A 15,285-nucleotide genomic window follows, 5' to 3' on the forward strand; every position below is an offset into this window, starting at 1 on the left:
ACGTTAAATTGAGTGAAATTAGACTTAGGTACGAATGTGTTTGTTGCGGTCCGGGCCCATTCAAGGCCCATGACTTTGTCACAAGGCACGGCTTGGGATGGACCACGACCATCTTTACTTGTGACTTTCTGAGGATGATTATGAAAATTTGATACTACGTATATGGGTAAGGAAATAAGGATATTATGTAATTTTCTCACCAAATTGAAAACAATTTTGGAATAAAAACACGAGGAAGTTGGAATTTTACTCCTCAAGAATCAAGTAGGAGTTCGGATTTGATATTGTATCACCACAACTCACAAGTCTGTACAAAACCCTCCAGTGACACAATAAAAAAGTGTAGCAAATTCGTCGAGGCTCCTATTAGTCGTATCACATCAAAACTACAAACATTGCACGTACATTAAATTGCAAAATCTTGAGTTTCAAATAATCCAGAACCATGCAAAGGGTGCATGGTTCTAGACATTACTACTATATGATTACAATTAGTAGACCTATATAGTACTATATTATCCAAATTTCTCCTCTATTTACAATAATACATACTAATGAGGAGTAAACCAAATTGAATTACTCAATTCCCGTGTTGGTGTAGCTAAAGCTAATGTAATAGTATTCGGGATTTGAATGTGTCAAATGATCATCAAAATCAATACACTAGCTTGTATATCACCCCGTAGTCCCGTACTAATTAACTGTAACTCTAGCTAATTAGCCGGAACTCGGCCAAAGTGACATGAAAACACAGACATAGATGATAGGTTATTATTTTTTTAAGGGGTGTAAAACCTGTTACCACATTTACACTTCCATGCTTCAGGGTAGTATTCGGCTGGGACGGGTGCCCCTGGAGGCACAGTAACATGAACTGGCTTACATGGTTTGCAGTTTCCACACTTGGATGCGCAGCGTGGTGGGTATGACCCTATCCCTCTTAGAATCCTCCTTGTTATATCGCGTTCATCTTTGCCACTCTTTACGCCATTCAATATCTTCTGCACTTTTCAATAACCTTTGTGTTTTAGACATTGCTAACAGATTACAAACAATATTTATTACAATTATTAAATATTTAGATTTTAGGCCATAACATACAAAGGGTAAATCACTACACTAGGTCTTTTACTACTACGTGCATTTAATTGAATTTCAGTATTGATATGGCCAAGACAAGTTCACGGAATCACGGGGGTGCATGTTAATTAGTTTGGCTCTGTTTTTTCTTTGGCTTCATGTAAAGCTCCGTTAAATGCGCTGCCAAACCCATACAATTTACAATGCTTACAAAACATTGCTGCTTAAAATAGAAATGTTCATCATCAATAATATTCGACCTCAAATCCTCCTCATTCCCTAAAAGAAATGGATGGTCTGTTTCCTAAATCGTCGGTTGTAATTGCATCAAGGGAAATTGAATGATGTTTGGAACTTTTTTTTTGTTACTCGTACTAGTTTAGATGTTATACTACTACCTCCATTTCATAATGTTCATTACGGTTACTATTTGCACTGATATTAAGACGAAAAAAAGAGAGTCTGTAAATAGGTGGATGAGTGTAATAAAATACTGGATAAAATAAGTGAGGAGTGTAAAAATGTGGGTGGATGTAAGAGAAATGAGTGGAAAGTGATAAATGTTATGGGGTGAGAAATGAGTAAAGTTTAATATTCAGAAATAGAATAAAACATAAGTGTAAAGAACTTTCAGGAACGGACTTAAACGGAAAGTTTACAAAACTTTCAATAACGGAGGTATTATATTAGATTCCGTGCACGCACATATGTCATTAATTATTTTTTATATGAACTGTTTAATGATCTATTTCTCCTCATAAAGCAAATTCATAATAATAAATATTGAACATACTCATTTAATATGCAATTTTTATCCTATACGTATTACATATTTTAATACTTCGTACTTAATATGCTAATTTTTCTATTTGATATATTTGTTTGACTAAAATATTGCCAAAATTATTTTAAGCAAATTATTATTATGTGATACTCCGTATCTATCAATTTTCATATTTTTTTATTCTAATATTTGCTTACCGTACATAAACAGTTTATAAAAAAAGGATAGAATTTTTTTTTAAAAAAAATGTTGATATGTTTTTAGGAAAAAATGTTTTTGGCAGGAAAATTTTACATCAGGAATTGACATGTGTCTGTTTTAGTATAATGTAATAGAGTTGCGGAGTAAGATAGGAAATGGTTAAAAAAAAATTGAGATAATCCTAACACATACAAAATACTGATTTTTTCCACTTGGATCATTTGAAGATATAAATGTCAATTAACCCAAATTCTTATATGAGACTGTCCTCACCATCAACTGATGGTGAGACCAGTTCACACTTGCAAATTTAGGTATGTTACTTCTATAGTTTAGACATGTTACTTTTTTTTATATAATTTTAGAGGAGGTACTTTTTTTATTTTAGGTATGTTACTTCTATAGTTTATACACGTTACTTTTTTTTATAGGGAGTAGTTTTAGGGGAGATACCTTCTTAGTTTAGGTATGTTACTTCTATAGTTTAGACATGTTACTTTTTTTTTTTAATAATTTTAGAGGAGGTATTTTTTTTAGTTTAGGTATGTTACTTCTATAGTTTAGACATGTTACTTTTTTTTTTATACGGAGTAGTTTTAGGGGAGGTATCTTTTTAGTTTAGGTATGTTACTTCTATAGTTTAGACATGTTACTTTTTTTTATATAATTTTAGAGGAGGTACTTTTTTTAGTTTAGGTATGTTACTTCTATATTTTATACACGTTACTTTTTTTTATAGGGAGTAGTTTTAGGGGAGATACCTTCTTAGTTTAGGTATGTTACTTCTATAGTTTAGACATGTTACTTCTTTTTTTTATAATTTTAGAGGAGGTACTTTTTTAGTTTAGGCATGTTACTTCTATAGTTTAGATCTGTTACTTTTTTTTTATATAGTTTTAGGGGAGGCACGCTATTAGTTTCGCGCTCGTTACACCATCAAGTTGATGGTGTGACTGGTCTCACAGGAGACGCGCTGTTCAATTAATCTCAAAATTCTCAATGGACCACCAATCATTTTATTAACATTCACTCAGAATTCATCCCTTTGCAACAATAATCATTTTATTAACTTCTTATTTGAATATCATTTTTAGGTACATTTTAGTTAAGTAAATAAATAAGAATAAGATACACTCTGTATTATGTTAATGTTAATGTTAATGTAAAAGTCTAATACAAGCAACTTGATCAGAACCCAAGAGAATGTGTTTGTAAAATTTAAATTTGCCAACTACTATCTAGATGTTTGGTGACTCTACGAATTACTACATATCTTGTTAAAAGTTGCTAATTACCATCTAAGTGTTTGTTTATTGTTATCAATTGCTATATTATTTCATATTTCGTCCAATTAGTCACTAATCATAGCGTAATCAACCATTAGTTATACTTTAATTATTTTAATTAATTTTTTTATTTTATTTAAAATTTAAAAATAAAATAGAATTCCAAAATAATTAAATCCGAAATATTTTTTTTTTGGGGTTTTTTCGAATTTTCTGATTTAATTAGTTTTGAAAATAAATTACATTTGATTATGATATAATTGACAATAATAATAATGAAACACCTAGATGGTAATTATCAACTTTTAACAAGCAATGTAATAATTCCTAAAGTCACTAAAAACTTAGGTGTAATTGACAATTTCTTTCTAAAATTTTAGATCTCATCTCATCTCATCTCATTCATATCATTTAACCCTTGCAGCACTCTCTATTCAAACGTGTTTCGCCTCTCAAAATACTCTATACTTTTTTCTTTCTTTTTTTCGACGGGAAAATACTCCGATTACTATTTGATAAGTTGACTAAGTGACTAGTAAACACTACTACTGTAGTACTGTGTGCTGTCTACTTGCAATAATTCACCATGGTCTCGGTGAGAAAAAACAGGCCTACTAAACCATGACCTTTCCAAAGTAAGATAAGGCGCACAACAATAAAGGCCAATAATTTGGGAATAAGGGGAATGATAAGGGAATCCCGGCCATGGGTTTGATAATTGAAAGAGAATATGGGGAATGGAGAGACAGAGAGAATCTGGTCAGGATAAGGAGTTAAAGACTACGATAGTCATAAATTTATAATGAAATCACCATCAGTTCGTAATTAAGCTGATCATGCCCATAGTCCAAATCATAAATTTAACATACAACAACCACGATAATTAAATCTGACCCGATATTACAAAATTAAATACGGAATCGGAATCATAGCTTGGAGTTCAGTTGTTGTACCACCACTAATCAAGATTACTAAACTAAATTAATTAAGAAAATGTTTACCTGAATTTGCAAGTCATGATGATTTCTGCAGTTTAACAAGTAGTTGATGTCCCGAGCTGATTCACATACAGAGAACAGACTAGTTAATGAATCAAGCTAAGTCTAACAAAAGAGTATTTACCCAAGTAGTAGTAACTTACAAATGGAGGGGAAGATGAAGAATGCGAAGAGGAATATCAATAGAACCGAATAAACACAGTAGTAACGCCGAGGATTTCTCATTCTCTTCAACTTTCGCGGTAGTCCTCAAAATTACTGCTAGCTTGATCCCTTAAAATCTTTGATCACTCGCCTCGGTATGTTTTCAGGTGTTTAGATATTCGCGCTCCAGTACTACAGTACACACTGAATAAACACACAGAGTGAGAGTGATAGTGGGAAGAAGGAAATAGACATATCACAAAAACACGAGTATAAATAAAATGTTGCAGAGGAGGAAGTCGGATCCTCTGTATTGCCAAGTTAGGGAGTGTATGTCATGTGTATGGGGGGAATCCTTTGCAGCTTTTTTAAACCCCTATTGTCTTACTACATTCTCATAGCCCATATAATGTTTCTCACTCCCTTCCAATTATCAGGCCACTATATTCAATACACAGTAACTGCCTACTTTCTTGTATAACGTCGTCTATGTATTTTGAATTTTTGATAGGAACCACTCTACTTGTGTGTCGGGTACAACATTTCTATGTGCTTATATGTCTTTGTTCCGTATTCAAATGTGTAGTCAAGTGCCTTTACTCGCTAGCTACGTATGGTTCACAGGATTTTAGATGGAACCTCACCTCACGTACGTGTATTTTGTTCATAGGGTTATACATCAATTCTCGTCTTTAATTTTGACTATTCAATATATTAAAGATAACATTATACTTTTGTAAGATAGAGGTAAGTTGTAGTCAAAAAAAGTACAGATGTAAGTTAACGTCTTATTTACTCTATGGCCTGTACAACATTTTTGCTGGTCACGAAGTTGTGTAGGAGTTCAAATCGTTGATCCAAGGAAAAAAAATTATGAAGATGAAGAATATAGCAAAAGTTTAAGGGTGGTTGGTTGATGAAAACAAATATTTTTTGTTTGATGTCCTAAATAAATAGAGTCAAGTTCAATTCATGGACTTTGAAGTTTCAACATTTATTTGATTAGCAAGGTCCACTATTTGTCCTTGCTGCATGCAACTATGTTTAGCCCTTTGCTAACTTTCAAGCATTACATCTGAGATTCTGAGTATTATATAATGTGGTTGTCAATAATTTGGGATATATTACTCCGTATATGTGTTTTCACATATCTTTAACTGCGATACACATATCTTTTCACAAATTTGAATACAATACATTTTCCGTAACTTCCTATATGATACCATTGATACCCTTAATGAGTTAACATAAACGACAGTCTAATTAACATGCAGGGTTTAAGTCTCATCCAATATCATTGGTATTTTTGACGGAGTAGTGTAAAGTACGGAGGGTCGGTACTAGTAGATTAATGAGAAAGTAAAATCCCTCGTCAAAATATAAAAATTAAAAAGAAATCTAAAAGTTACCCTAAAAATTAATTTTATAATTGATGTCATATGAATATCTGATCACCCACGAAGTGGTAGAGCTGTCAAAACAGGTCATCGGGTCGGGTTTGGGTCGGGTCATCTCGGGTCTCGGGTCATGATCAGGTCGGGTCGTGTCGGGTCAATATTCCATCCGGGTTGAGTTTGGGTCCGGTCGGGTCGATTTCAGGTCGGGTCATGTCGGGTTTTTTCCTATCCCGGATTCAGGTCGGGTTCGGGTCGGGTCACATTTCGGTCAGGTTGGATATCGGGTTCGAGTTTTATCGGGTCGGGTTTAAGTCGGTTTGTAGCAGGTAATTTCGGGTTCGGGTCTTTTCGAGTCGGGTTTAAGTCGGTTTGCAACACAGTTATTTTCGGGTTCGGGTCTTGGTTTGGATCGGATAATAATCGGATCAGATAGAATTCAGGTCGGGTCACTCTCGGGGACGGGTCAAACTCGGGTCCGATAATTAACCTATACATTTTAATTATTTTATATTGTAAAAAATATTGTTTAACTTACTTTAGAGTTAATTTTATATAGACCAAATAATCGCGTGTTTTTATCAAGTCAATACATATATAAAGTGAATATGGATTACGAACCAATGATCGATTTGGTCATCTCAAAATGTGAAAGCGAAAAACATTTACTCCCGCACTCGAATTTCATTTTTGGAATGAGGGGTAAGTGAGTTGGTCTCGAGCCAATGCGAGTCTCCGGTGTGATAGTACGTGTAACCGTTTTTCTCGTTATTGAGCACATTGACATAGGTCGCGCAGACAAAGAGAAAGACTGTCAGTAAGGATGTTAGATTCAATTCCTACCTTTCCTCTCATCCAAATTGCAAAAAATAACTCGAAAATAAAAACAAAATAAGTTTTACTTTACTTTTGTTTACTCCCTCCGTACCTTAATACTCGCACCGCTTTCCTTTTCGGGCCGTCCCTTAATACTTGCACCGCTTTTATAAATAGAAAATTTTACCAATATTATATTATTTCTCACACTTACCTACTACCCCACCTACACCCCTACTCCCTATAAAAAATCTTTTTAAAATTCACACTCCTCACTCACTATTCCCCATACCTTACACATTCCCACTAACTATATTAAAAAAATGCCCTACTATCAACTAATACCCATTAAATTAATAAGTCAATTCAAGTGTCTTAAACTCCGCACCGGTTAAACCGGTGCGAGTATTAAGGGACGGAGGGAGTATTTATATAAAAACGTTAAGTGGTTCAACACGTTTTAATTTTTTCGCATTAAATTTAAGTTTTTCAGTATTTAGTAATAAATAATTAAAATAGATTTATCGTTGAAGTTAATATTTGGTCGTGTTAATGACAAGACGGGTTATCAACAGGTCGGGTAAATCGGGTTATCATAGGTCGGGTCAATAGCAGGTTTCATCGAGTTACAATCGGTTTCAGGTTGACATCTGGTCGGGTACCGAATCGGGTTCGGGTCTTGTTCGGTCGGGTCAGTTCGGTTACCGGTCATCTTCGGGTCGGGTGTCGAGTTCGGGTTCGGGTGTTACAACATCGGGTTAAAATCGGTTATCGGTTCATTCGGATCGGGTACAGTTCAGGTTTCGGGTTACCTGTTTTACCATAATTTCGGGTCATGGTCGGTTACGGGGTCGATCGATTCAGGTCGGGTTAGTTTTTGACAGCTTTACGAAGCGGTGCTTCCTGAAACGGTTAAACCCCGTGCGAAACATTATTATTTTCTCCCACGGACATGCTTCAAAGGTTCTTCGATCTCTTCCCACACCGTACCCTCCAAAAGCGATATGGTCCTGGTTAGGATGATGCAGAATTGATATTACTCTATTTGTTCCTAATTATTTGCCCCACACAGCCACACCTATTATGCTTTATTAAATTAAATTTTGGTTGTTGTTAAATACGGATTTGGGCTGCACCCGTTACTAAGAGAGAGAGTCTATTTAACAAGACCGACAGACCGTATAAGGTTCCACCTTTAACCATATGACAATAAAGGGAGTAGCCCCCTTGGCCTTATTAAGTGATTAACTCTCTCCTCTTTTGTCAATGTGGGACTCTCGCACGTGTTGTTTCAAGGGTTAGATCTTAACACTTTCCCTCACGTGTGCAGGCCTTTTTTTAATATGGGTCACATTTGATATTTCATGGGTCATAGTGTCTTTATCAGTGTACGTGGAATTGATCGAGAATACAAAGGCGGATGACCAAATATATTGTATGTGAGAGGAAAGTTTTGGTCCTGTGAGTATTTATGGTAATCGGGTAATCTTTTACGGACGGCTTAAAATAGCAAATAGGACGAACAAAAAGGGACGGAGAGAGTATGTAGGATTGAACATTTTGATAAACTTCAATGAGTCGAGTTGAGTATATGTCGGAGCTGAGGAGTATACAACCCGACATGGTTCCGTCTTAAAATTTAATTGGTGATACATTCACGTGTGTTATACTATTAACATCATTTGTTACATAAATAAACTTACTATTTCGTACTACGTATATATTATTAAACTACTAGCACAATTGATTTCAAACGAATTGCAAAGGTTATGTTGTGTCAAGTGTCAATTAACCTTCTAATTCATATGACAATTGGATTCTATACCTGAAGTCGTTTAAAGATGTACGCTAAACAATTTGATATTCGTCAAATTCCTACAAATGATTACAGGACTTAAGGATTATGTTCTCATATATCCTAACATTTAAACTCATGACCTATTGATGGCTTTTAGTATCAATGTCATGGCATATCTTATTCCATTACTAATAGTATACTAAACAAAGCGTTAAACAAAATGAAGGAAGAAAATAAGTAGAGCGTAGGATGGTGCGTAATAAGGAAGCAAAAAAGGGTCCCAAAATAACAAATTAAAGACACAAGTGTTTGGCAAGTCCGAAGAAATGTGGAATTATGGAGTAATAAAGAAGGTAGCTAATGTAGTTTGGATTCATTCTCTTGGCATATCGTGGCTATTGGCATCACCTTTGAGGTTGTAACTTGTAAGCGTGTGACTTTCCGATGGTGACATCGAATTCGACATATCATCCCCTACTTCGTCCTTCCTCTTATACCAACCATCCCCTACACTGATTATCCTTGTCGTCCCCGTCCGCAACTGAATTCAACATCAATGCAAATACTAACAGTAATACGGATCAGAGTAGTGGTACTCGATCCCTCCGATCCGTCACGTAACTTTCTTCGCCTATGAGTGGATGGAGATATTATGTGGGTGTAGTGCCAATAGATCTTTGATCATTATGTATTAGCTTCACTCGTACTCTTAGTTACGGAGTACATAGTATTAACATTTTATGTGTTAGTATTTTTTTTTTCAGGTGCAACAAATTTTGTGTTATATCGTTCATTATATAAAGAATAAACTGTTTTTTACCACCTAAAAAAATCGAAAATTTATTTTATACCCGGAAAAAACTAAAACTTATATTTTACACTAAAAAAATTTAAAACTTGTTATTTACCACCTGAAAAATGGAAAAATATATGAAACTGTTATGTAGGGGGCCACAATAACGGTAATACTTCTTATTCCCTCCATATTTATTTAAGAGATACACTTGCCTTTTCCGACCGTATTTATTTAAGAGATACACTTATCATTTTTAGTAACTTATCAACCCCACCATCTAATTAAATAATCTATCTAATATATCATATGTTCCACCACCCTATTAAACAAATAATTTTATAACTACACCTCACCCCCACCCCCTAAAATGACATGGTCCCCACTTGTTTACTTATTAAAATATCTACCTAACCCCACTTGTTTTATTACTTTATTTCATTTAATTTTTCTTCTTAATACCCGTGCCCGACCAAGTGTATCTCTTAAATAAATACGGAGGGAGTATATGTTCTATACTTCCACAATTTCATGTATTTAACTCTCTTCTCTTCCCTAACTTCCTTAGCCCTTGTTTAGTTCACCTTATTTCATGACCTTATTACTTATTTCAGATTTAATCAGATCAATCAGATTAGATTAGATCAGATCAGAAAAAATAAGTTCAGATCAGATCAGACCATATCATATCATATCAGATAAGATCCTTACTATCATGTACAATCCTTACAGAACAAATATGTTCAGATCAGAACTGATTTGTACAAGATCATGTCCAGATCAGAATCGATATGTCCATATTAGAAATGGTCTAGATATCGACTCTATACAGATTATGTTCATATCATAATTGATCTGCAAAGATTATGTCCATATCATAATTCATTTGTACTGATCATGTCCAGATTAGAACTGGTCTGTCCAGATCATGACCATATCAAAACTGATCTGTACAGATCATGTCTAGATCAAAACTGATCTGTACAAATCATGTCCAGATCAGAATTGATCTGTATAGATCATGTCCAGATCAGAATTGATATAGAAAGATCATGTCCAGATCAAAATCGATCTGTCCAAATCAGAACCGATATGTCCAAATCAGAACCGATCTATCTAGATCAAAATCCATACATGTAGATCAGAACTCATATATTCGGATCGATCTATCTAGATCATGCCTAAATTTGTAATGATTTGTCAAGATCAAGTCCATATCAAAACCCATATATCCAGATCATGTCCAAATTTGAATCGATCTATTTTGATCAAAACTGATCTGTCCAGATCATGTCCTAATCAGAACTTGTATGTACAGATCATGTCTAGATTTTGTCCAGATCATAACCGATCTATCTAGATCATGTCCAGGTCTATCTAATATAAGGAATAGTTGAATCATGAGCAAAGTCAAATAAATAATAACAATATTATAAAGATGTGTAACATTTATTTTACACATGTCATTTAATATTAATAAATAAGATTTTTTTTTTAAACTTAACTCTGAAAATTAGTCCAGACCAGATCAGATCAGAAAAAATAAGTTCGGATCAGATCAGAAAAAATAAGTTCATATCAGATCAGACCAGACCATATCAGATCAGACCAGATCATATCAGGAGAAATAAGGTGAACTAAACGGGGCCTTATATTCCATTAATTTACATAATTTTTCACCACCATTAATTCATAAAATTGACAAAATTTAATGGAAGTAAAGAGATAAGAGTGAAAGAGTTAAAGAAAATCAAACATAGATTGTGAAAAAATAGAGGGAAGTAGCCATACATAAAGGTCTCATCTATTTTTTCGCTTTCAGGTGGTAAAAAATAAGTTTGATTTTTGTTAGGTGGTAAAATACAAGTTTTAATTTTTTAGGTGGTAAAATAAATTTTCGATTTTTGTACGTGGTAAAAAACAATTTGTCCTTATATAAATAAATTTTAAAAAAATCTTTGTCTAGAAATATAAATTAATAGTATATGATTTGATATGGACGGAATTAAATTAAATTAAATTCCAAGAATCCAAGTGTTAGCAACCATACATTTCTGCTAATTAAAATTGTTTACATATCGAACACGACCCATCTTGTATGCGAAAGAAAGAATGCACACAATGGGATTAGGGGCTAGGGAACCAAATTTGAAGGCTGAGAAAAGAAGGGGTCCAGTCCACTAGCCCTATGTTGGTTGGCTTGGGAAACAAAACATTAATTGCCACGTACAGAATATTAATAATACTCTGTATAAGAAAACAAATGTCATAATCATTTACACGTGTATATAATCTGACATCTATCTCTGTTATATAAGTGAAGAGATGGTGGTTTTTTGGTAATCTCACTTTTGGTGTCCCCATGCAAAAGACTAAAATACCCTTCGTACTTTTACGCTATCAGCTCATATGTTCTTCCCCAATTCAACAAAATCTATTTTCTCTCTCCTCTCTCATCAATGGCACGTCCGTTTTCCCAATCCCTAACCACCACCTCTCCTCCTCCGCCGTCAACCACCCTTCTAAAACTCCTCCCAAGTTCTCTATGCTCCCCATGTTTGTCACACCCTAGAAACCACGCCTCTCCACTAAAGTTCGCCTCATTGAAATCGGCCTTGAATCTTCCGATGGCGGAGAAATCGAGGTGACAGGGTTAAGGAAGCTTGAGGATACTATCAACGGTATCATCGTACGACGGCTCGCACCCGATTGGATCCCTCTCCGGCAAGGTTCCTCTTACTGGTCCCACCTAAACGATCATCCGACAACGATCATACGATGGCGATTTCTACGGAAAAACCGACCGGGGAGAAGGTGAGCAACAAAAAGATTAAGAATTTGAACTTTTTGAATAAATTTATGGTTAATTTTGTTCTTGAATTCAGAAATTAAGTTTTGTTTTTGTTTGGCATCAATCAATTATTTTGGAATCGCACGAGGCTAGTTTTTTTTGAAAAATTCCGTGCTGATTTTCTAATTTTTGGCATCTATTTTGTTTCTTTGTTTCGATTAGTTCATTTTTTGAATGGGAAATTGGAAAAAAAAATTGGTGATAATTTTAAGATAAGGCATGTTTATTGAATGAATGTAGGAAAATCTACGGTTATTTTTAGCTTTGATTAGTCGATGAATTGACTGTAATATAGCTTAGGTAGTCTTGAATTACGAAGTTTTCAGCATTTGTTCTTTGGTTGAATGTGTGTGTTTTCAGGTACCTGCAGAGGTTCTTGTTGTGGAGAAGCAACGGTGGGTTCATAACGATTTCGATATCGGAAAGTCTCTGGGTCGAGGAACGTTTGGCCATGTCTACTTGGCTAGAGAGAATGGAGTATGCCTTTTTATCTTATTCTTATTTTTGTGTTACTGTTTGTTCAATTGGGAAATTTAATTGTATTGTTTATCTGGTGATGTCAATTGAGCATATATTAGCTTCTTTTTTAACCTAGTGTTATAATGATCTATACCTAATTTGGAAATTAAAATGGAACAATAACTAAAACAAAATAAATCTTTAAGTTCCAATCAGACTACTCTATTCACAACTAGAATAAGTTCATATAAATTCCGATAAATTTGATCATTAGTTTTCAGGTGAAAAGAACAATGAATAGACTAAAATATCTACAGAGTGAGTGAAGGGTTACTGGAATCCAAAGATTAAGGTGGAACCTCGAGGATTTCTAGAAGTAATCGGCATTTTAGAATGATAAGAAGGGAAGTGTGTTGCTTGGTTTGTTTAATACTCAACTCTCAAGTTTTCATGGTTAAGCACAAAGTTGTTTCAGATGAGGGCAGTGTATAGTTGCTACTTTGGAGTATCATGCCTTGAATATCATCGGAAATTATCATGTGGGTCATCGTTTATGTTCGATTCGAATGCTATGTATTGTGAATTATAGTTGGTTTTTATTAGGGTTCATGTTATTTTAGATATTGAAGGAAATATGTCCTTCACCCAAGGTGCATTAGTCTAATACCAAGGTTCACATTAATTACGAACAATTAATTCAGTAAGATCAAGTGATCGGAACAGCTAGCTGGAGCAATGCTTCCGATCAGTGAGTTCTAATCTATATTACGCTCACAGCTTACTCTTGACTGAACCTATAAGGTCACACCAATGGCATGTAACAGATCACCGGATTAAATGAATCGGAAATTCATTTAATAGCTTTTCGGGAAATTAGTTCGGAAAAACATAATTATACGATTAAACATTGGATCGTGAAATCGTATATCGTATTGCGTATATTCGTAAGCTAGGCGAGACGAATAATCGTATCGTACGACATTGGATCGTCAAGTACGAAACGATAAATAAATTGTCGGAGGATAATTTACACTACAAGAAATTGTACCATTAACGACGGAAAATCTCGTCGCTAAAGGCCAATAATCGTTGATTAATGACGGGATTTCCTGTCGCGAACCCGTCATAAAAGAGGGTCGTCGTTAATGAAAAATCCCGTCGTTAACTCGTTGTTATCCCGTCGTAAAAGACATTTACAACGGATGTTCCTGAAGGAAATAATGCCCTTGGTCCAAGTATGCATTCTATGTTAAGTCTAATAAATGCGGTTCAGTATTAATTAACAAGTTAATAATTCAGTGAGATCAAGTGAGCTGAATGCCTAGCTAGAGGCCGCTTCAGTTCAAGTGGAATTAATGATATTAATCCACAGCTTACTCTTGACTGAACCCGTAGGGTCACACAAATAGTACGTAAACGGATCAAGTATTTAATGGCATTAAATACTCCATCTATGGATATTCGGAATCGACGGATCTTGGTTTCAGTGGGAGCTGAGATCGTCACAGGCAAGAAATGAATACCCCGGAAACGATGATATTACCGGAAACGGAAATATGGATCGTATCGGAAATATAAAATATTATCCAAGTCGTAGATGTTGCCGGAAACGGAAACATGGTACGTATCGGAAAATATTATCGAAAATGGAAATATTGCCGGAATCGGAAATATTGCCGGAAACGGAAATATTGTCAGAATCGGAAATATTATCGGAATCGGAAAATAATTCCAGAAACAGAAATATTAAATATTTGTTCGAAACGGAAATTAATTCCGGAATCGAAAATATTAAATGTTGTTCGTATCGGAAATGAATTCCGGAATCGGGGATTTAATCGGAAGCGTATCGTACGAATTAGCATCGGACGAGGCCCGCTAGACGAAGGCCCAGCACAAAGCCAGGCCATCGCCCAGCGAGCCGCACGCAGCAACGCACGCCTCGACCAGGCCCAGCGCAAGGCCAGACCCAGCCAAGGGCGCGCGCGCGCGCAGCACCGCACATGGGTTGTGCGCTTGTCGTGGGCCGCAAGGCCTGCGCGGGTGCACGGCTTGTACAATGCGTGTGCGGGAAATCCTAATCCTATTAGGATTCGTGCGAAGATTAAAATCCTAATCCTATTAGATTTGCTTTGTTATTTAGAGTCCTAATAAAGTTCTAATTAAACAAATCCACATCCTAGTAGGATTACAATTCCTTTTCCATACCTCTATAAATAAGGGCCTAGGGTCATTATTTGTATATACGATTCAAGTATTCAAAGTGATTTTTGAGAGCAAAAATTCAGTCATATAATTGCCTATAATAGCCGAAAATTCTAAGTACCTTAAGGGCGATTCTAGTTGGTCAAACTTAAGGCGGATCCGGACGTGCTGTGGACTATCTACGGAGGGACGACATTTGGAGTCCTAAAGACTTGTTCTTGTTCGGTTCGGGCGCAGCTAGGGAAGGCACGCAACAAAGTGTATGCATCTAAACTATGCTAAATGATTATGTGTAAATAATATGTTTTCCTGGCTTTATGGTTTTTCCGCATGATTTATGAATTGTCATATGTATCATAACCTAACAGTGGTATCACGAGCCTCTTATTATTTTCATAATCTAAATTGCATGAACATGGTTAAATATTACAAATTTGCAAGAATTAAAAGGGGTGATTAATTTTCGTAATTGTTAA

The 15,285-nt window shown here is 35.2% G+C and overlaps 1 protein-coding gene across 1 annotated transcript; it reads right to left on the bottom strand.

Annotated features, from left to right (window-relative positions):
- Positions 1-373: 373 nt before the first annotated feature.
- LOC110797386 (EPIDERMAL PATTERNING FACTOR-like protein 5) lies at positions 374-5,012 on the bottom strand. Its single transcript, XM_022002497.2, has 3 exons — positions 4,493-5,012; positions 4,353-4,408; positions 374-1,001 (listed from the first exon to the last, which is right to left on the bottom strand). Exons 1-3 carry the CDS (start codon positions 4,572-4,574, stop codon positions 780-782), a joined length of 360 nt encoding a protein of 119 aa, XP_021858189.1. The 5' UTR covers positions 4,575-5,012; the 3' UTR covers positions 374-779.
- Between the last annotated feature and the right edge of the window lie 10,273 nt (positions 5,013-15,285).

Source organism: Spinacia oleracea, chromosome 6 (genome assembly GCF_020520425.1).
Source record: "Spinacia oleracea cultivar Varoflay chromosome 6, BTI_SOV_V1, whole genome shotgun sequence".
Taxonomy (NCBI): domain Eukaryota; kingdom Viridiplantae; phylum Streptophyta; class Magnoliopsida; order Caryophyllales; family Amaranthaceae; genus Spinacia; species Spinacia oleracea.

Excerpts from the sequence above, each read along its gene's own strand:
- LOC110797386 (XM_022002497.2), bottom strand. The coding sequence starts at position 4,574 with ATGAGAAATCCTCGGCGTTACTACTGTGTTTATTCGGTTCTATTGATA. Across the intron at positions 4,409-4,492 it reads CTTCATCTTCCCCTCCATTT|CTCGGGACATCAACTACTTG; the intron begins GTAAGTTACTAC and ends TATGTGAATCAG. Across the intron at positions 1,002-4,352 it reads ATCATGACTTGCAAATTCAG|AAGATATTGAATGGCGTAAA; the intron begins GTAAACATTTTC and ends TGAAAAGTGCAG.